General features: G+C 35.3%; 1 protein-coding gene across 1 annotated transcript in view; it reads right to left on the bottom strand.

Moving 5' to 3' along the window:
* LOC134791221 (paternally-expressed gene 3 protein-like) overlaps positions 1–21,283 on the bottom strand; it is a 41,583-nt gene extending 20,300 nt beyond the window's left edge. The window contains exon 1 of the mRNA XM_063762199.1: positions 21,164–21,283. Within this exon, the coding sequence (XP_063618269.1) occupies positions 21,164–21,181 (18 nt within the window). The 5' untranslated portion in view covers positions 21,182–21,283. The remainder of the gene's footprint in view (positions 1–21,163) is intronic.
* Positions 21,284–23,874: the final 2,591 nt, after the last annotated feature.

Below are 23,874 nucleotides of genomic sequence, written 5' to 3'. Positions count from 1 at the left end.
TAACAGATAAGATCCACTTCACCAAATTGTGCTTTCCGAGGGTAAATGCACCAGCTACTATAAAATATCGAAATCACTACGGTGTGCCTATAATATTTAAATTACCTTGACAGGTGACAATGAGACTATGAGACCAACAAGCAAAAAATACCCTTTACAAAAATATTTTTTCCAAAATCTGTCTCCGAGAAATCAGGAACATACATAAAAACAGATCCCGACTAATTGAGAACCTCATCTTTTTTTTCTTCTTCAAAAAAGAGTAGTAATAGTTGATTTAAACTCGTATGTACAAGGGACGGCTTTCACTACTCTTGACCCCGCGAAACCAGTTCCCCTACGTGGCACTATTGCCGTGCACTTTATGCCTCGTCTGTGTATCGGTCCCACTATGACAAGCAGGCCCCTTTGCACTAATATAGTTATGTGGGTAACTCTGCATTTTTTTTGAATATCAAGAACAGTTTAAATTGGTCGATTCATGTTTCTATATACGATGGATCCATTGTTACTTAAAATCTGGCGGCCCATTTTCATTCAGGTCACTAATTAAAACAATTAATGTATGACATTAAAGTGGTTCTTTTTAAAGTCTATTGATGTTACCTACTTATCTAATAAAATTGTACCAATCATGACTCTCAGCACAGGAGCGCTGCGAGCTGCGAAAGTATCTCATTTTCTAACTGTTTAGAGAGGGACGGGTGTGCTAAGGGACTCCTACAGGACTGTGGTTTTCAAAATGATTAACCACCGTAGCAAAACTGTTACGTTCAACTTCTAACCGAACATAAATATTAAAAGGTTTGCTAAAAGGTCTATAAGCTTTACAAATAGGACCTTCACATATATCCTCGAGTTTCCAAAATCATTCAATTTCGAGTCACATAATACATTTTCTACGCAACTTTTATTTACAATGTTACCTATTGGACTTTTATTTACAATGTTACCTATTTAAAATACATATTTTTACAATTTTTTCACATTTTACGACATTCGTCAATTAATAAGTACCTAGATAAAGTTCGACTTTTTTATAGTTTTGCCTGTTCATTAAATTAAACTAAGTGCTAAACTAATTGGCAACCCCAAGGCCACGTTTATAACGCGGAAGTAAACTTTAACGACACGCAGTTACAGCCGTTAAAGTTATTAAAACTAAATAATTCTCTTGCGCAACTCTGAAATTAGGCGAAAGTGGAAATGAGATGTAAATTCTTTGTTTGTAACTTTCTGCGCATTGTTATGTGGTTGAAAGTTACAATTACGTTATTCACACGTGGTCAAAATTATATACCGATATGCGGTTCTATAGTTATGTGGTGCGTAAATTGTCTCTTTAAAATATGCGACATAGTCGGAAATATAAGTAAAAAAAAAGTAAATGTCAGATCTGTTTAATTTATTTTTTTACTCTTGACGATAGCTGAGCGCTGTCTAATGCATAGACAGCTGGTAATAAAGAGTACTAGTAAGTAGGATACAAACAAGAATACAGGATACAACTTCGCATAGGCCCACCTCCAAATATCGCTTCATGAAGAACCGTCTCAAATCGTTAATTCACATGAATCTAATAGCGTACACCTGCGTAACAGTCGCTTGTCCATCTCGGCACACTGCCGGGGGAGCAATTAATTAGAAATAACATGTTCATGTTCTGGTTCAGTAAAATTTTAACGATAACGATCTTGTGTTATTAAATTATTATGGTTTTCTTAAATTACCATGCATTCCACCCAAGAACGGCTAAGGAATGAGGAAATTACTGATTACATTCTTGAGGCGGAATACGTATACCTACATACATAAGTATTAATCACAGAACTAGTTTAATATAATAAGTTTCATTAAATAAAAAACCGACTTCGCAAAACAGTTTGAAATCCTATAAAATTATCTACGACCATAGTTCCTCTCATAACAGTGACAATCAGCCTCAAGGTGTAATAATACAAGTTTTTGCCTATTGTGTCTACTACATAATTATGTACATTAATATTATGAATGCATTAGTAATTCTGTCTACCGCCTATAACGGCTGAACCAATATAGATGAAGTTGGGCATGGAGATAGTTTGAGTCCCGGAAAAGAACAAAGTACGAGTAAGGTATACTTGCTCCGGTAGGAACTTTTAGGACTTTAAAGCTCTTTGTTTTTTGACACTTGTGACTGACACCGCTAAAGATCGGAGGGCATATCTAACACGAAAATCGAAATTTCGTTATCTATCGTCTATCGTTCAAAAATGCAAAAGTGATAGAGAGGCGGATAACGAAATTTCAATTTTCGTGCTTCGCGGTAGGTCCTCAGCAGCGACTTATTCTTCGGGTGAATGAATTGTCAGTATTTATACTTATACCTAACCTACCTATCACTAATGTTTTAAAGTCCTTTTTCGGCGTTAACTTATCTTTTCGCGCGTAATAAACCAGATGGTTTTGTTTAAGTATAATGTATATAATTTCGCTTTGAAACCGAAGCCTAAAGGGCCTGTATGTATGTTATGCTATGCCCTAAGCGTTGAATAATGAATGAAACATAGTGGATCGGAGCGTATCCGAGGAATGGTATTAGAAAGGCGCCCGCACAAGGCTGCCGCCATGTTCGGACGCTCGGCGATATGGGATTAATTGCATTTGAGGACAGTTTTATCGGTAATGTTTACTTAAGTGATACATACTACGCACGCACGTACGTACGCACTTCATGATTAACGATTAGGTACCTACATTCCTTGTAAAATGAACTACTTCGAATTGTTTTCATACATTGGAAGTTACTTCCAGCGTAAAAATAACACTCTCAAGCTTCTACATGAAATTGCTCGCGAATTTCACTCCATCCCCCTTAGTACCACTCTACTACACTACTCTTATACCTACTACGAGTATGTATCTTATATATTTTTCTAAGTTATAAACTGTGCCAAATTTACAAATGTGCATAATTTATGTTCGTTCATTGAACCTCAAGTAGGAATATTACTGAAGCATCACCTTCTACTATTTTTACTCCCAGACATGACCAACCTTTGGAACAGGTTTGGAAATATCACCGGAAAACGGCTAAAGGTCTCGCTGTGAACTTATGACTCATGCACTCCAAGTTATGGCCCACCGTGTCCACATGCTTAGTTCAGTGCGACTTGACTGCAGAATATGTTTTCCTATGGCATAATGGTTGTCACTATTAAAGAGAAAAATGCACCTAAGTATAGTTTTGCGATAATTGGCGGGAAACGGCGCAGGATCGAGAAAAGTGCTGTGCTCTCGTCTCGGAGGCCAAGTCCCTCTTTTGGGTCGCTGAGCCATATTAGTTTAACTAACTAAAGTTGGTTAAGTATAGTTTTGACTCTTGGCCTCTATTTTTACAAGCTTTTATTTACTTTCACCTGACCGTTGTCTGTATGTCTGTCTGTCTGTAATCAAATCTTGCAAGTTAAATTTGATCCACTTCCCGGTTTCCGATTGAGCTGAAATTTTGCATGCATGTATAAATCGGATGACAATGCAATATTATAGTACCATCGAGCTGATCTGATGATGGAGACAGGAGGCGGCCATAGGAACTCTGTGATGAAACAGCGCAACCTAATTGTGTTAGGGGTTTTTAGAATTGTCTCGATGAGTATTAGTTGCCTGTCGTAAGAAAAGTACAGTCGGCGATAAAAGCTTGTACCAAAAATGTAATTTCTGCCAAAAACATATTTACTAATAAGATAAATTATAGTACCTATAAAATGTTATATGATCCATATTACGGGACGTTACATTAAAGGTAATGCTTTACGTTGTCCAAAGCTGTTGGTTAAAAGTAGGTATAATTATGCTTAATGCATATGTTAAGGTAGTTGTTTATCTCGTTCAACGTAATCTTTCCTTCCGCTTCCTTCATCCACAGCATTAGTGATTAGCTTATTTTATCAAAGGTATTGTTTTTGTATGTTGATTAGGTATTTCTAAAATGTTTAATTGTTTCCGGCAGGTTTAATCGCTGATGTTTATCAAAAATTTGCTAGATTTAACATTTTTATTTTTTTTACATTTGAATGACCTTTGTCTAAATAGTTATCTATAATTATGGTTAGTTCTAAAAACCGATACGGTATATGCAAAAAATAAACAAATTGAATGTTAGGTCATAATTACAAATTCAGTAGCCTTATGAAAATACACCTGCCGGTCTTTTTAATGGCCAAGTTTCAGAGCCCCTATTAAGAGAATAGGGAACGATCGATCCTCCATACAAACGTAGTCCTCATCTCCCTCCCTGGATATTGACATTACGGAAATTGTTTTTACACAATTTGATGTATTTTAATCATAGCTATACCCGACCGTTTGATTTTTTTCGATTTTTAATTTATTAGGTATAGGAGTTAGAAGCGTTTAAAATTTTAAATGAAACCTGTTTCTCGCTCTTAACTTTTATGATAATTGAAAAATCTTAATAAATCAAACGGTTGGGGATAGCTATGATGAAAATACATCAAATTGGGTAAAAATATTTTCAATAATGTTAATATCCAGAGAGGAAAATTGGGAATACGTTTGTATGGAAATCCAGTTTCGAGGCGGTCGTCTCCTTTCGTTTATGTTATTGTTACCTGGATATGCCATAGATAATGGGTTTCTAAATTTGATGACCCGCGGACCGCAATTTGAAGACCGCAGCTATAGAATGATTATTTACCTACTGATCAAATCTTTACCCCACTTTTGCTTTTGGTACTTACCTGAAAAAGATAAAAAAACGTTAATGTCATAAATTTACGAGTACATAACAAAAAAGAAAAAAAAATATGTTTCGAAGGTATGCTAAATTAAACAATTTGATAATGATAACTATGTCTTGCTATGTAAATGTACCAGTGTATTGTCAAAGTGTTGAAAATATTGAAGTAAACAGCTCATCATATTAAACATTAAGCCGCTTAATATAACCTGGATCATAAAGTTGACGTCGGTTAGGAATATTCAAACATACGGAAATATATTAATTAAGTAAGTACAATTAGTTGCTTTATGAAGACGCGCAATGACGTAAATACGCGCAAGTACAGGCAAAGTCGTAACGCCTATAAATTTATAGTATAAAAACCAGTTTACACTTTACAACACAATTGACTGTGATTATTCTTTTGCTTGTCTTAACTCGATTAAAACCATTCAGTTTGACCTCGAATTTTCCATAAAATTTCGATACATTTCCATACTATTCATACAAAGAGCAGACAAAGCCTCATTCATATTGCTTTTACGAGTGATAACAATGGAGCGTCCCAATGCGATGGTGCTCGGAATACTGAACATTTCGCAACCGAGACCTTCCCAAAGCTCAATGGAAACGTTTTATTTGTTTATGAAAATTATTGTTTGAACCGTGGCTGAAAGAATAAACACATTTACTTTTGTCTGCTACGCTATAATAGAATACCTGACCTACATTTTTAGATTGCATAACTGCATGATCTTTACATAAGTCATAACACTAGTTTGATAATTTTGATACCCTATAACGTACTGAAAACCTCAGACACCTCAACAGAGTTTTTTGCAGGAAACCGTTTTAGTCTAAATTACTTGCGTTATTAACTAAGTATATACACCGTGTTTTTATTGAATTCCGTTAACTTCGGGGTATAGGTAAGTACGTTTATAAGAACTAAATGGCATAGTTAATTTTCAAAAAAAAAAATTTTTTTTGTTTTCTTTTTTGTTTTTTTTTTTTTTGTTTAAAAAGTAATTAAATGTAGCATATAGCGTTGTTGTAACACGGGCATTACATTTAACTCAACCAAACAATTGAAATCTGTGACATATCAATGTCATTTCGTACATCAATCGACCGAGATTGTACTTAAGTTTAGTAGCAAATGTATGAACTCATTCTAAACACTAATCAATATGTAAGCCGGCCCTAAGGCAAGTGTACACGCTTGTAGAGGCCTTATAGGAAAAAAATAAACTATGGATTATCTCCGAAATGGACTTAATTAGAACATCGGTGTCTTTGAGAAAGTTACTTGATTTAAGCTCAGGAATGCACCATTGAAATTAACGGAAATCAAAAAAAACACGGTGTATATCGTTAATAAATTATTGTAAAAGACATTTTTAATTTTAGCTCATTTTATAATCCTACTCGATCTGTAACTTTTTACTTCTGTATCTTGTGATGTGACTTGTTTGTTTTTCTACTGCAGTTCCTTATTTGATAGATACAATGACGTTTGTAAGTATGTTATATTTTTTGACGACCGGTCTGGCCTAGTGGGTAGTGATCCTGCCTATGAAGCCGATGGTCCTGGCGATTCCCGGTAAGGGCATTTATTTGTATGATGAGTACAGATATTTTGTTCTTGAGTCATGGGTATTTTCTATGTATTTAAGTATTTATATGTTATATATTTAAATCGTTGTCTGAGTAACCACAACACAAGCCTTTTTGAGCTTAATGTGGGGCTTAGTCAATTTGTGTAGGAATGTCCAGTATTTATTTATTTATTTTATATTAGACGGGGTAAAGCAAAATAAGCACATATTTACAATCAAAAATATTATATTATATGTATGTTACTTTTTAAGGTATGTGTCTATTAAGGACCTTAGTTGCCTGAAAATAAATGATATTTAATTTCTTTAAAAATAGTTTAATAAATTTCTACTCTTGATTCAAACAACCTCTTTTAGGATTTCAATGTGGATTACGAACTTGATTAAATATGGTCTAATCCAATGAACGAAATGGTTTAAGAAGTTTTATTTTTAGATTTTGGAATATTCTGAATATAAGAACTAAATTGATAGTGATTACAAAATTACGCATAATAGAAACAAAAGTAGAGACAATGTTTTTGTTATTTGGATGTTTTTTTGTCGATTTTGTTTTGTTTTGGGGGTTCGTGTAAGTCCTACTGCTCACAGGGCCACTAGTTTTAAAAACAAATTCGCACTTGACTTCAATTTTAAATAGGCAATTTGTTTCTAGCAAATTCAAGATTAAATCGCAATGGCCTGCACCTCAGATTGCTACTGTATTTTGCTCTGTTCCAAACCTTGCTCCTTTACGAATAGAGACTATTGTTAAAGCTTCATACAGTTATCCGTTGCGTCATGTCATAATGTGCGAGCAGATTTGTTTGACCTTTGTTGTATTGTATTGGGAGAGTAGGTATATTATTTGCATTTATCGTTATGTTTGAGTGGTGTACAGCTTGGTTTCCTTGAATTTTTATATTTTTGCTTCTATTATGTACCAAAAGTACGCAATTGTTGATGATGATTCAATAATAAGTAAACACTTAATCTATTTAGTTATGTAACCTATTTTACAGAATATATGGTGGTTACTACTTCACCGTACTCGTAGATAATTAGCACTTTGTTAGTTGCCTATGCCCAAAACGTAAATGACCATATGTACATTGTACGATTCCCTATTCGCATGTGTAAGTCACATGGGATGGGAATAGGTCATTCACAACTCGTGTCGATTTTAAACACTACCTTCGGTCGTACCTTTTACTCGCGTTTTAATTTATCGCCGCTCATTACGAGTTACCAACTTTTCAGACTTGTATCGTAATGTACTACATACTAAGAGATTCTCTGCAAATTATCTTGTAAGCGTACATCATCATACTTGGAACCTAACAAGAAACAACGTTGCACAAGGCACATTGGGTGGACGACATTCGGAAAATTGCGGGTCACTTCTGGGTGAGATTGGCTCAAGACCGGGATATTCGTAAGTGGCGTACTCGAAGAGAAATGCCTACACCGTCAATGACTTAAAAGTACGGTCGTCATTCAAGGCCACACAACAAAAGCCTACCGGCGCGATTCGGGAAATGAATTAGAGATTCACTCTATTATCTTTACTATTTCATATCTAGTGAATCTCTAATTCATTTCCCGAATCGCGCCGTACGAATCTTCTTGGTCCTCTAATATTTCAATCGAACAACGTCCGCTGAAAAGTCGCCTCTTGCGCAAGCACTTTCGACACAAGCTGTTAGCACTCATTGTCCTATTAGTTGCCCAACAGCACCGTATAAAGACGCATATGTTAGCATGGTGGTAAAGCACTCAAAACATACATAACATAACCTATGTTCTCTATGAATCAGCTCCGGTCGGTAAAACAGATAATAATTAAATACCTAAACAATGCACAAAAATACCTAAATACAAGGAATAAAATCTGACGTCTACCTATCTATCGAGTCGAAGGGATTCAACTTCAAAAATAGTTTTAGGTAGGTACTGTCGGATTATGGATGTTACTGTTGGTTTTTCTCGGAGGCAAAGAGATTAAATCGTGCGTCTCGCATTAACTAACTAAGATAAACTGGCAGAGATCCTTTAAAAGAGATAAGTTCGCCTTTGTACTAATAATGAGAGTTTTTTTCCTGTTTTGTATTCTTTTTTGTACAATAAAGTGTTTTACTACTACTAATTCACTTTCAGCTTAATTGTAATTTTCAGAATAAAACTCACATTTTAAATAAATATCGGCCTAAAACTTTTCACAATATAAATTGTCTAGTCGTAAAATGTAGCCGTAACTAACGTGGTTATTTGGTACAACAAAATCATTAGACTACTAATAAAGCCAGGCATTCACATTCAATTTGATAATCAAGTATGCTAGGAATTACAAGCGTACTCCGCAATGCAAACCGCAGGCGTGTACCAGACGTGTACGTGCACCTTAAACAATGGCGATGGGAGACACTTTTCAGTGACAACACGTATATTATATAACCAGGTTTATTGTGTGACGCAAGGACGGACCGGTTGAAGGGCGTTATGTGGAGCATGCTTTGTAACGTTCGGACAGACCGGTCCCCTGCAACGATTAGGACAGACCTTTATTGCTAACCCAAACGAGGGCGGTGATTCAAACCAGTACGTGCCACACATTAGTGGGTGTAATTTTACGTGATTGGCTTGGTCGGCAGTGACCCTGCGAATAACGGTTCCGGCCTCAATTCTCGGTACAGACAACATTTGTAAGATTAGTTTAACTATTAGACAACTCCCAAAATAGTGCCAAAACGCTGTTTTATACATTTTGGCTAATTAGTGTAGTGGCAAACGGTATTTTTAGCGATTTGTAAATATAGTAAAACCAGTCAAGTTTGATAAAACATTAAATTGTAGTATTATTTCTAAGAGTTGGGTAATGGGGACTCATATATTTCATCTTTGAAACCACAGTGCGATGCGACATATCGCCACTTTAATAACAAGCCCCGCGCGGAACGTGATCCATTAAAAGACATCAACGCGCACATCAAAGCCTGCGACTCACTACTACGGTGACTACGGTTACTTTTCTGCCAGAGCACGTCGCATATGAATAACTTGGATATTTAGTCATATGGCACAAAATGACTAGCTATTTATCATGGGCATTTTCTACCAAAACTGCTTGCTTGTATTTTAATACTTATTGTAAATGCCAGTAAAATATTACGTTGAAACTGACCTAATGCGAACCTAGTTCTAAATTATCGAAGAAGAAATTATTTGCACTAATTTATCCAACAATCATTTTAGCGACTCTCACATTATAGTTTGTAAGTTCTAATTGTAGTTTACAAAGAATGTTTCCGTATTTTTGCTTTTATATACGTTCACGATGTATCGAAATTGAAGTTTTAGAATATCTAATTCTGTGATCTTCTTTAGAATTTCGAGTTTTTTAACTTACGTCATTACTGTCATTAGGCATTTAGCATAACAAGAACTTTAAGTCAATTAACCTTAATTGTTTTTTACAAGCTTTTATTTAGTTTCACCTGATCGTTGTCTGTCTGTCTGTAATCAAATCTTGCAAGTTAAATTTGATCCACTTCCCGGTTTCTGATTGAGCTGAAATTTTGCATGCATGTATAAATCGGATGACAATGCAATATTGTGGTACCATCGAGCTGATCTGATGATGGAGACAGGAGGTGGCCATAGGAACTCCTCTATGATGAAACAACGCAACCTAATTGTGTTAGGGGTTTTTAGAATTGTCTCGATGAGTATTAGTTGTCTGTCGTAAGAAAAGTACAGTTAGCGATAAAAGCTTGTACCAAAAATGAAATTTTTGCCAAAACCTTATTTGTAATCTGTAGATGTAATGTATTCTTTAATATTATTTAAATTTCTTTCACATCAGTTTGCTTGCTCATTTTGCAAAAGTATTTTATTGTTTTTACTTAAAACAGATAAAGTTACTAGATACACCTAGAATACATCATGAATGTCTGAAAATTAACTAGAATATTACCGACGGAACATGTTATAAGAATGATTTATTAAATAGGATCGGAATCCCACCCACATCCAAAGAAATGAAAGAAATTAGCATCGCATGTCTCTGAAAGACCTCGACCTCCTTTGTGACATTAGTTAAGCTAATTTAAACGACGTCTGTCTCATTATGAATTGCTAATTCCTTTCAACTACATTCACAAATACTACGACTTATTACCGCTAATATTTAAAACTGCAGTTTGTAATGAAAATAATGAATAAATTAAATAAAGATTTATTTTTATGTAATCCTTTTGATTTATCTTTAATGTTTTATTCTTTTTCGAAAAAGATATCATTAAGCTTAGCATTGTCTATTTAAATGCGTACAAAATAACAACATTATGATAATAATTCATAACATTCTATAAAAAGTAAAAGAAAACCGCAATCAAAAGTTAACGAACAATACTTTCTAATATGATTCATTTATCGGACCACCAACCGATTTCCGATTATTTCCGATAGCGGACAATCGAATATGTAACGATTGTAAAGCGTTGCGATTTAATGCCATTACGAGTCCGAACTCGTGACAGAGTTGGCTTTAATTGCGTATATCATAATGTTTTACAACTTCCGATTCAGTCACGGTTCTGTAGCTAAAATAACTTTTTGCATATCTGTAACATTCATGCATACCCGAGTAAAAGGAAACCAGAAGGTGCAATTGATTGAGGATAGGATATATTATCGGGATTAAAAATTATTTATACAAATAATTGAACTTGAAAAGAAGGAAGAGGTTATCAATTCGACCGTTTTATTTTTTGTATGTTCAGAACTCCTTCATTACTCATTACTGAACCCTTGGGGATCCGGAGCACATTCCATATTTAGGGAGCTAGCGAAGCGTTTCAATGATGCTACGGGTGACCAGAGGGCTGGGTTCTTCCTTGCCCAGCGAATTGGCATTGCCATTCAGGGCGGCAATGCCACCAGCCTTCTGGGCACCCTACCATCCGGCGCGGAGCTAGCTCCCATTTTTTATTTGTAAATATGTGTATAAATGTTAGAGTTTAGTTTTAATTCTAATGTTTAGTTTAATTATTTAGTTAATACTTTTGTTTTTTTGTTAATAAATTATGAGAATTACTGAACACATTAGGAAAATTATTTTTGTGTTTGAAAATATATAGTCCCAAGTTGGTTCCATTTTTGTCAAAACTCAGTTCTTATAATGGGATCCATGAGGAAATGAAGGAACTTATGGACATTAACATAAAATGTCAAGAAAAGTGTCATACAAACGACGCTTTTAAGGGTTATTGGCGCTCCAAGGGTTAGTTACTTTAACTTCCCTTGTATAGACACTAGAATTACTGCATCACATCAAGCATTACAGCGGTACCTATCTATGATTTCACAGCAGCAATAAGCATGTATAAAATCACATTAAAATTTACTGCCTAAATGACCCCGGAACCTTGCAAAACAATAAATTATTACACGAAGCAGGCTTCTCTTGTATCCTTGAAAAGATTAAATAATGTTTATTATAACACAAAACGCAACTGCATTGTAATATGTTCTTTTAACACTATGTATTTTAAAAATGCACATGCATTAAGCAACAATGATCTCTCAGACAATATCGTAGAGACTTATATAAATGTCCGACAAGACGCAGCTGTGATAATGTCATGTTGCATAAAATTTGCAACGAGTATAGTCTGTGTTCCCGCGCCTGGGAGATGGAGGCAGATATGATTCTGCGATTCAAATTTAATGTTACCTTGGCGAGGTATCATTTCGCTGGCTACTTCATACATACATTTTAGTTTGGAAATTTTGTTTGAAAGAACCTTTAATTATTTGTCCCATGACATTTTTAACAGAAGGTCAAAAAATATTATTATTATTATTAGAAAGTAAATATAATGGGAACACTGCTACTAAAAAGGAAACTTATTGTAAGCGATATGTGTCGTTCAAAGCGACCACCGATGCACAAATTCTTTTCTCTTTTATTATATCAATTGATTATAGCATATTTCACATTATAATGTGTGAACATGAAAGAAAGAGAAACTGATTTGGTCCCACGGTGCTTAGAAAGTGACAGACAGTGATAGGTATCTAGACGTTAGGACTTTGCATCGAATGTGTATGAAGATTACTATTATAATTAAACGGATTATGCGAATTGATGTGATAAGTTTTTATAGACTGAATTAATTTTATTGATTAATTAGATTAGATAAAATCGTTAATTGAAAGCGTCAAGTACAATGGCATGAGATAGATTCATTAATTAGTGTAATTAATGGTTAGATATAAGAAGTTTTGTTAAATACTACTGACTGATAGTGTAAAGGAATAGTTGAATCCTTCTCGCATTGTAACATAGACATATAATTGGCCTTGTACAGAATAACCTTTAGTACCGTTAAGCGAACGATTACGTTAAGGAAGGCTGCAAGTATCCGAAACGAAGGAAGTTTCAACAATAGGTGTAATGTGTTTATCGTGTAACTAATTCCATTCTTGACTAAATACAGTTTCCGTAAGTTATGGTACTTACCTACAGCATTCACGCTTAATTTTAACGAAAATTCTATTTACAATTATCTCTTCTGTTTACGGGAAGGCATGTAGAAAGACGGCTTTTTAACTAAACGGATTAATTTAAATGACGAAAACTTATTATTTACCTTTATTTTTTCCAGTCCACTTTCCAATGAACATATTATGTAGGCATTTGCTTACTTAAACAAATTTGAACCGACAAATATTAAATAAATTATCCTAGCTAGCTGACCCATTCCTTACATATGAAATACATAAAGTTAATGAAAATGGGGTATGCAGGTTGCAATAGGTAAGTATGTATGTGAAATTTGTATACAAAAATCAGCCATCAAAAAACGTGTACGTATCTCCGGTGTTACACCATAAATCGTCTGCAAGAAGACAATAAGGCCAATGATAATGATATAAAAATGTATTACACGTTTGATTTATAATATTCTAAATATTAAAACATAAAGTGTATAAGAGGGTCAAACACATTTTAGAAAAAGGTCACTTCTGTGGACAATACAATCAAAGTTAGACTCTGGTCTCTGGTACATAGATATCCCGTTTTTGTTACTTGAGTCTCAAGTAATGAAAAAATGTATCTCGCCTGAAAACGTACCGCGAAATAATTGCTTTAGATTCTGTTAAATTTGCAATGTCTACAGGAAAGACGCGAACTAGTCCGAACACCTTATAAAAAGGTCACTTCTGTGGACAATACAATCAAAGTTATCGACTGGTAGGTACCTATTAGATATCCCGTTTTTCTTATTTGAGTCTCAAGTACTGAAAAATGTATCCCGCCCGTAAAGGTGTCGCCTTAAACTTAGCTTTGGGTTCCTTTAAATTTGCGATGTCTACAGGAAAGACGCGTACAAGTTTGCTTAAAAATGTGTATGACGATACCACGATACGACAACGACAGACGACGCGCATAAACCTCAAGCATGGCGTGACCCCCTCCCTTCTCGGTCGCCGCAGCACAGTGAGGTCGCCACGAAAAGGTCCTTCCTGGTATGATGACCCCAGGTGCAATACTCGTCCTCTCAAAACTTCTCAACACAAACAATAAAGACGTACAAGTGTAAAAAATCTTGATGAGATACGCGAGTGACACGACATTCATCCACCTCATTCTACTGCACGCGTGCGTCCTGCCTGTAAAATAGGTTTGTTTGCCAAACATGTAACCGCATCATATTTAATAAATGCGACGAACCGTGGGAACAGCCTATCCTTGGCTTTAGAAACCTTCGGCCCGATTCTTTGGGATACGTGAATTAATAGATCTAGAAACGATATGGATTATATATGTCAGTGTCAAATGTGACGTTTCTTCAAACAAAAACGTTACTTTAGACACTGACATATCTAATCCATATCGTTTCTAGATCTATTAATTGACGTATCTTAAAGTTCAAATCGGGCAGCTTTATTTGGGTTAATTTTGCACATTTCCGGTTAAGTAATTGATTTTCCAAGGTTACTACGATGAATACGGCGTTCATACTTGCTGAGATTATTAATTAGTATAATTAAATAAAGTAGAGCGTTTACTTGACTGAGAACATTATTTACTAACACCTGTCTATCATAATACTTAATCTATGAATACCATGTGCAACATTCTGTACTTACAAAACGGAAGACTAGCTCGGTAGCAAGTGCTGTTAATAGGTTTGCACCGACAGCATATTTCGCCTTTTGCAAAATTTACCTTTGCGCAAATGGTGTCTTAATTTACATAATAAGTAGGTACTTAATACTTTCATGTACCCGACATTTCGAAAACTGTAACAATTCTCATTTTAAAACCGTACCTACTTGCCCAATCGATGGACCGATTAATATTATACAATTCGATAATAATTGCGCTTGCATTACTACACAATCGATAGTATGAGAGCTTATTAATGTAATTTTTTTACTTACATAGTTTTGTTGTTAGCAAGTGATTTAAAAAAATTATAAGTATTTATTATAACAACCATTAGCAAGTTCAATAGACCCTATTATTGGTTTAGGCGGAGTACGTCACTTTCTTGAAGGTCACTTTCGAGGTCACGTTTTGAGGACGTCACTTTCTGAGGACGTCACATTCTAAGTTCGTCACTTTCTGAGATCGTCACATTCTGAGTACGTCACTTTCTGAGATCGTCACATTCTGAGTACGTTACTTTCTGAGATCGTCACATTCTGAGTTCGTCACTTTCTGAGATAGTCACATTCTGAGTACGTCACTTTCTGAGGACGATGCGTTTCTAAACGGCGGTTTCTTACAATTTGCCTGCGACATAGGTATGTATATCATATAAAATCTTATGACAAATTTATGTTTAAAAATACTTATGGTGAGGTACACAGGAAGATATATACGAAAAGATTTACGGCAAAAGTTTTTGTTCCATAATGAAGTATCCCTTTTCAACAGTTTTAGCTACCTAATTAGCAACTTCCATAAAAATACGTTGTACTTATTATAAACAAATAACATTTAAATAGGTAAACAAAAACAACGTGTTGGTTTTGTTGTTCCGAAACAATCCTAAGTTACCATACAAGCCCTGATACTGAAAGGAAACACAAGTAATGAATAATGAACATAATGGGTATAATTTGAGCGTTTTTGCGCGCGCGTGGGAAGAGCGAAACCACACATTGTCTCATTAACGTGTGCTCGACACTTTTACAAAACACTGTTTGTTCTGTACGGATTTTACTTTATTTGATAATTTCTAATACATACGTTAAATACATTTGAAAGTTTTTTAATGGAATGGAAGCAGAGCCGGTTTTTTAATGGAATTTTTCCTACAATGCAATGTGCCGGTAGTTTAAAATACGAATAATGTATCTAGAGACATTTTATTTTATTACCATTTTCCATCCGCTATGAGCCCTATGAGGTGTCATTATAAACTTTTATTTAACTTGCCCTGTTAGCACGTACGTATGTTAGTGTGGGTCAAATCTTGGAAGTTGAATTTGACCCACTTCCCGATTTTAGATTGAGCTCAAAATTTGCATACTTACATATTTCTGTAAGTTGGGTGACAGTGCAATGTTAAGGGGCCCACAGATTACCAGTTCGCCGGACGATATCAGCCTGTCAGTTGTTCGGATAGTAGTTGTTGATATCGTCCGGCGAACTGGTAATCAGTGGGCCCCTTTATGGTACCATCGACCTGATCTAATGATAGAAACAGGAGGTGGCCATAGGAACTCTGTGTAAATAAAATAAAACAACGCAACTGTGTTTGGGTTTTAGAATTAGAATTGTCTCGATGAGTATTAGTAGTCTAAGCTTTTTGTATGAAAAGTACAGTCAGCGATAAAAGCTTGTGGGTACCAAAAATGAAATATTTGCAAAAAAACTTATTTTATACGTGTAGTTATTATAAGAATTAATTACTTGTACCTTAATGTTATCACACTACAGGAATAATTAAATCCCTACTATGGTACCTCCCTGGAAACGAAACGTTGATACCTGAATGAATGAATAAATAATTATGATTGTATTGATGAATGATTTTTTTCTAGGCATTTTATGTAAGTATGTAAATATATTTTTATCCTTTTTAAATTTTTAAGTTTATGTAGATTTCGATTTACATACGCGAACTGTACCTAGACAGACTATTAAAAATGTAAAAAAATTACTCTATTTAAGTATATTATCGAAAGCGAATCTTTTTCTTGTAGGCACGTAACATGCGGCGTACCAGAGTGCGGTATATTTTTCCCGGCTATTGAGCGCACGAGCAGAGGTCGTGTCCCAGCGCTGGGTGTCGCAAGCGGCCCGATTCCCACGCGGGATGCGGAAGGTGCATGCGTTGATCTTCGCTGCGCGGGAGCACTGGCTGCGCGAGCGCTGCACCGACCGACACAATATACATATGTACTTATAATTTTACAATAATAGTGCAGTCGCCATCAGATGCCTCAGTCGCCCGGCCTCTGGAAAAATATCGGAGCGGCCAAGGTGCTCACAAATATCTAAACACGCCTCTATTGTCAAGGTGCGTGTTCAGGTATTTTTGAGCACCTCGACCGCTCTGATATTTTTCCAGAGGCCGGGAAATGGCAATTCATGGATGAGTATCGTATATATAGCCGAGGCATACAGGGTGTCCGGTAATAGAGAATATTACGCAAAACTCTGCGTAGGGGACACCACTACCACAATTACTCACAATCTGAGGGTCTACCGAAAACGAGAGTCGAAATTTTGTTATCTAACCTCTCTATCGCTCTTGCATATTTGAGCAATAAAGAGGCAGATAGCTGAGTTTCGATTTTCGCGTTTCCCAGTAGGCCCTTTGTAAAAAAACCGCTTTGATGTATCAATTGTCATACTCATAAGTCATATTTCATTGTCTGTGAAAACTTGTCAAAAAACAGTTTAAGGAACAGTATGTATAAATTACTATATGGTTTACGATGGGTGCTAGTGCTGCACTCTGGCGGCAGAATACTCCCTATTAATGAACAACCCTTTACCACCGACAGGGCGAACAATCCCTTTTATTATTGTCGGTACACTTGTATTGGTTCCGAAAAACACAATATTTCAGCTATATTCATAAGATTTAACATAAATAATTGCATTTTATTATAGCTAGTTTAAAACTCGCGCGAAAACGCCTCGCACGACATATGTGACGTCACCATTTGGTTGGTGGTATGGTGGTAGACATTGTTTACATACCTACAGTTACGAATTTCCCTTGAATCCGAATGATATTGTTAATTCAGCACCATATATTACGATTAGGGATGATAAATACATTACAAAAATTTATCACAATAACTCATTTTACACAAAAACTCTCACATGGTTGCAATTTAAGATGAATTATTTAGATACATGTAAATTTTGAGTGAAAAGGTTTTACTTTTTAATTTTTCATTTTTTCTAGTTACGACAGCCAACATGGCAATGATAGTTCCATTCAGCCAATTAAAAAAGTTTGTTGGTGAAATATCGTATTATTTAGCATTTTATTTAGATAATAACAAATAGATATCTCCTTTATATCGTGTAATAATATTTTTTGGACGTAATAAATGTTTAGTGGCGAAATAACATTTTTTTTTGCACCTTCGAACTCTTTGGTGAGAACGTATGGATTTCGGTCAATGAGGTTGTCTATGTTGCTCTAAGAAATATGTTTTGGATTGATGACGTCACTGTTTGGAACGCTTCTGATTGGCGTTTCAATAATAATGGCCGATTGGAGAATTTTGCAGTTTTATTTTATTGAATATATTAATAATCCTTCAGTTTATACTGAGATTGGGCCATTTTTTAGAATCATATTAACATATGTATATGTTTCTTTGAAACCATTATTTCCGTGATTCTTTGTTACTTGCAACAGGCCTATTTAATCATAATTAACAAATTAAATTTTTTTTTCTTCAACAATGGATAGCATGGCGCCATTTTTTTTAAATTATTGAAACGACAAACTTTAGCAGCTCTATGATATGACTCTTGTTTATGGTAAAATGTTGTTAGTGTGTAAAAACTGATGTTAAATCAATGTTAGACAAATACTTATGTTACAGAATTTGTAGTTCACGTTTCGTTATTGGTGCCACGTCCATTATATGGGTGTAGGGTTTGCACGACGGATCCGAAATGTATGGGAATATCCGCGGATCCGGATCCAGATCCGGATAATTTCATACATTTCGAATCCGGATTGCAAACCCTATATGGGTGTTTACCATGTAGAAAATATTAATCTAAATAATATAATTTAGAAAATGTTGAGGCTGTCTGGGTTTTCACGATCATAGGGCTAAACAGACACCAGCGGTAGTGGTCAAGGTACCTAATGTGTTTCAATGCTGATTATATTCTTAAAAATGTAACTCGCTATTGGAGAGTAACTAGTATATTTAGCTCGCTAACCCAAGTTATGACTCACGGTTTTAATGCGTAGGTAGGATAACTGGTCCTGCCCGAGTTTACAGACATTATGAACCATTATAGAGTATAATTCAATAAATTATCCAGATTGAAGACAGTGGGTGGAAAAGGGCTTAAGCTTGAGTTCGTTTGTCTACGTAAACCCGAATGGTTTTAGAATATTTTTTTATTCGACCAAACCACATTTTAAGTAATTGTCTCTTACTACTACTGTATACTTACCTAACTATGAAATTAAAATTTATAAAACCCACTACACTAAGTATATGCCAAAAAATCCATTATATGCCCAAAATGACATAATTTTGGAAAAGAGCTGATACTCTTCAAAGTGCTGGATCGATTTATCAAGAAATTTTATTACAAGATTGTTAAACCTTACCTATTCAAAAACTGTCCTCATATGCATTAAAAATCCCGTATTGGCTGTAAAGTGATATTCTTCCTCTAATAATCCATGAGTGCGTGAAGTCATGCTTGCCCACTGATTGAGGCCAGTGGTTCCATTATTACACACTAATCAGCTGTTATTATTAATTTTACTTAGTACGTTAAACAATATCAGTAACACACGGAGTAACATAACGTGCGGTAACGTAATTAACTAAATTAATTAACGCACCATTACCATTACCTCAATTAACGCGTGAGATCGTGGCCGTCTAGACAATGTCCGCTTCATATCAAAAGTTTACTTAGTTAAATGTTAAGTTTATCTTATGATAAAACTAATTTAAGATGAAAATTTTTTTAAACCATTAGTTGGTGAAGTTTGGCCAAAACAGACCCCAAGACGATCAATTAAAAACGTGTGCATAGTTTAAAATTGTTTAAAATGTATAGGCACTATTTATGCGTTATTTTATATGCCCTTATTTTGTCTGTCGCACGGAGTCCTTTATTACGATATTAAATAGTTATTTGGGACTATATTTTTATAGAATAAATGACCTATTCTGTTACCAGGTACCTATCCTAAACATTACGATACCGACTTTAGGTATAGTAAATCGTCGACATAAACTCGATCGCAAGACTGCTAACTCTCGATTTCAAGCGCTTTACTAGAACAGGGTGACTGGCCGGTTATACATAATTATTTCTCCACTTCCTCGCATTCGCGTTTCACTTGTGTTTTCACTTTCAATGCGGTGAACTCATCTCGTTAGCGCAGCTGGGACAATTATTTGTTTGAGATTACTGTACTTACTACTTTACCATTTTTTTTCGTTTATAACTGAAAATTGTGCATAACCCTATTAAATGGCACATTCTGTTCTAGCAAATTTTCTTTGTATATGGTACCGGTCTAATCGTTTTCATCTTCAATGGTATACATTATGATAATTAAAATTCCAAACTGCCTCTTGGTTCCCAAATAGCCTCACGTAACCGTACTTACGTACCCACGTACGTACGTATTTTTACAATTACATTTTTAGTCTGTCTTGAAATCCAATTTTTTTTTTATGATGGATTCATAGTTTATTTCCACCTTCTCAATATATATGTTCATTAACTTTGCAGTGTTGAATAATGGATTCTCCCCAAATGTCGACTGTATTTCAGAGTTTCCAAAAATACCCACTCTCCTCATCTACATCCGCGTGAATATTTTACCCCTGCATGTGAATCGATACATTTCCAAAGGGCTGCGGGTGAATGACCCGGAGTGACTATTGTCCTTTCTAAGCCAACCTAGACAACCTAGGCATTATTCGTGTTGCCTAACACTTGCAGCCTCGATGTGTGCCTATTTAAATACAGACCCTTTTAATTTATTCATATTTACATACCTACTAGCTATGTAATTTTTAAAATTGTAGGATACTTATCCATTATAGGTAAATTTAAGTTCTGATAGGTTCGTCATTCATCCTGTAGCCCTCAAGCTCTTGATTAAAATACTTATTTGTTTTCAATTAATAATTGTATTATTAATTGTACTTTTTTGAAATAACTACGGAACTTTATACGTGAGAAATGATTTTACGAAACCAAAATTAAATAGTCAGTCTAAATTTTAAATTTTAACTGTCCATCCGTGATATGTCACGATTAAAGAGCTTCGATAGCCCTTGCAGCGATACAACTATTGAAAATTGCATTAAAATTGCTCGCAAATAGGTATATTGTTTATACTTTTTCCTGTTCCACACTACATTACAATTTACAATGCACACAAAAACCAAATACACAATCTTAATTAATCACACGCAAGAATGACCATAGAAATGTGGCTTCGAACCACCTCGGAACTCGGAATCACATTGAAAATCACAAAAACACTGAAAAAACACTTCTCAAATATCCGGGGTGTGTTCCAAACCACAATTCTGAAAATTTTAATACACTTTTAATTTTGTTTTATTTGACACTTACGTAAAATTTGGCCGCCATGATAGTTTAACTGTCAATTATTGGTTCACTCGCGAGGCGGGCGCATGCGCGTAGGGTTCGCGCGGCGAATGGCGGCCGCCGGCCAGCGCCATCTTTATAAACTCCCCCCCAATGTATTATTATATTAATTACGTTTTCACTAGTCGATCAATCTGGATTAAGCGCTTCCTTATCCAAAAAGGGATTAAAGGATTAGGATCCACGTTTTTTCGAAAACTTACATAAGCCCTAAATATGTTATTGGAAGAAGCTGCGGTCGTTGCTTCTTTAAAGGCAGGTACTATTAACGGCACACTTCCTTCGTTTAATTATTTCTACAGGCAGCAATAACTAAATGCATTATTTTATATTGTTCCAGGATGGTTTTTAGACTTTTTAGATAGTTCGTCTAGGGGCGACGGGTTGTCGGGGCCCGAATATAAACCTGTGCGCGTGGGATGAACGCTCTATGTCGGATATAAAATCCCCTATTCGCTCATTATTACCATTAGGTTAATCATGATAGTACTAGTATTACACAAAGATACGAATTGCGTGCTCACATTCATTAAATCACATGTGTTTAACTTAATTAACGCTGTAATATGCTACTGTTGCTGATAAAGTTAGATTACGTAATTCATAATTGCGGTAAATTCTTAAGCAGTTTCCGAATTCTGTAATTAAAATGCGGAAGTGGACTTGTTTTCACCGCTGATCTAATTTTAAAAAATCGAATTGAGGATATGGTAATATGTACATTAAATATGCATTGGTGTGTTGTATTACATTACCTAGGTACATAGTACATTATACCTGCATTACATAGGTATCATAGGTACTAAAGTTGTTTTATTTTACCATTACCATAGTATCCTTGTTTATTTCACAGGACGTAGAATAATCCTTTTACTTTTTCTGATAGGTATGTCTTATTAATCTAGTGACTAGATTCTAGTCAAATCGAATATTTGTGTAAAAAGTAATAACTATATACATAGTAAGTAGGAATAGCTATTTTAATCGAATATTTGTGTAAGAGATAATATATAGTACGAGTATGTAGGGATAGCTAGAATATTTCAATTAGGTACAATTTACGAGCTCTTAATGTAAGCACACTCGCATCATACCTGTTTTAAGGTGCAGTAGGTTCAATCAGCAGAGTTTAAAAAAATCTTAGCGCTTTTTTTAGGGTTCCGTATCCAAAGGGTAAAAACGGGACCCTATTACTAAGACTCCGCTGTCCGTCCGTCCGTCTGTCACCAGGCTGTATCTCATGAACCGTGATAGCTAATAAGCAGTTGAAATTTTCACAGATGATGTATTTCTGTTGCCGCTATAACAACAAATACTAAAAACAGAATAAAATAAAGATTTAAGTGGGGCTCCCATACAACAAACGTGATTTTTGACCGAAGTTAAGCAACGTCGGGCGGGGTCAGTACTTGGATGGGTGACCGTTTTTTTTTTTGCCGTCTTTTGCATTATGGTACGGAACCCTTCGTGCGCGAGTCCGACTCGCACTTGCCCGGTTTTTTTAGATCATATAATATTTACGATTGCCAAAAAATATGAATACCAATCTTAAGGCCGTTCTCTAGTAACTTCATCGATTCGATTTCTTGGTGTTCACTCGATACAAAAAAATCAAAACATAGGTCTAAAACGCACCTTACACTACTTTTTTTACTTTTACTTTTTTTAACAACTTTTACTCAAAAGCTTAAAATATAAAAAATGCGCAATGTTATTTTTGATCGAACTCATCGATTACTTTTTTTGTTAAAAATTACTAACAATTCATAAACATGATATCCGCGATCCCGGGCGTGCACAGCCGTCTCGCTTACACTTACTTTCATTGAGATTGAGAGAAAACCCTCCGGGTATATTTATGCACATATGTACGAGTACATACTTTATGTATCCTATGGGTGCTACGGCGCGGCGTAGCATTTAAAGCTCGTAGCGCATTCATGCGAAATAAAACGTTGAGCGGCATTGGAACTTCCGAATTAAAATTGCGTTTTATACAATCGTTATATAACAGGGAGGTTTTCAGTCGAGTACTGTGTTCAGGCCACGAAGCGTACTGAGTGGCCACAGTAATGTACGACATTGAGGGCGGGTAGTTCGAAAAACTAGCGAGGATAGAAGATGTTGATGTCAACTTTAGCCAGTCTTCTCCGAGACCACGGGGACAACGCCGTCCTCGAAACGTCGGAGGTACATCTTAAAACTTAAATACGCGATTAACAATTTCATAATGTGTAAAAATCGTGAAAGTTTAAATCAGTGTTTTACCTAAAAGTATAGTGAAAAAGATGCTTGTTGATCGTTGATGTCTTTTGTTTTATCCTTTGTTTTTGTCATGATATATTTATAATATTTTCTCAAACATGCAATGAAATATTGATGTTATGTTCCTTATAATAGGCTGCGAAGTATGACGTTTCAGGTGCGGCTAGGACAAAAGGTCGTTAATGGAATTTCATACACATCTTGCAGGCCTAGGCCGGCAAAGTCCTCTTTTTTAATTTTCATTTCACAGATATTTGTGACACAGCATCGTGGCATTCATCCATAAAAAAAAAACTAGAGGCAGTATTTGCTTTATGGTTCGTAATGACACTCTGCCACTACGCCTATAAAAAAAAAACAAAAAACAATGTTTGCTATAATTTGCAGTTTTATTTGTATAAAATCAACAT

This window comes from Cydia splendana, chromosome 1, assembly GCF_910591565.1.
Source record: "Cydia splendana chromosome 1, ilCydSple1.2, whole genome shotgun sequence".
Taxonomy (NCBI): domain Eukaryota; kingdom Metazoa; phylum Arthropoda; class Insecta; order Lepidoptera; family Tortricidae; genus Cydia; species Cydia splendana.
The sequence above is the reverse complement of the archived record's forward strand: the minus strand, read 5'-3'. Positions and strand labels throughout refer to the sequence as shown.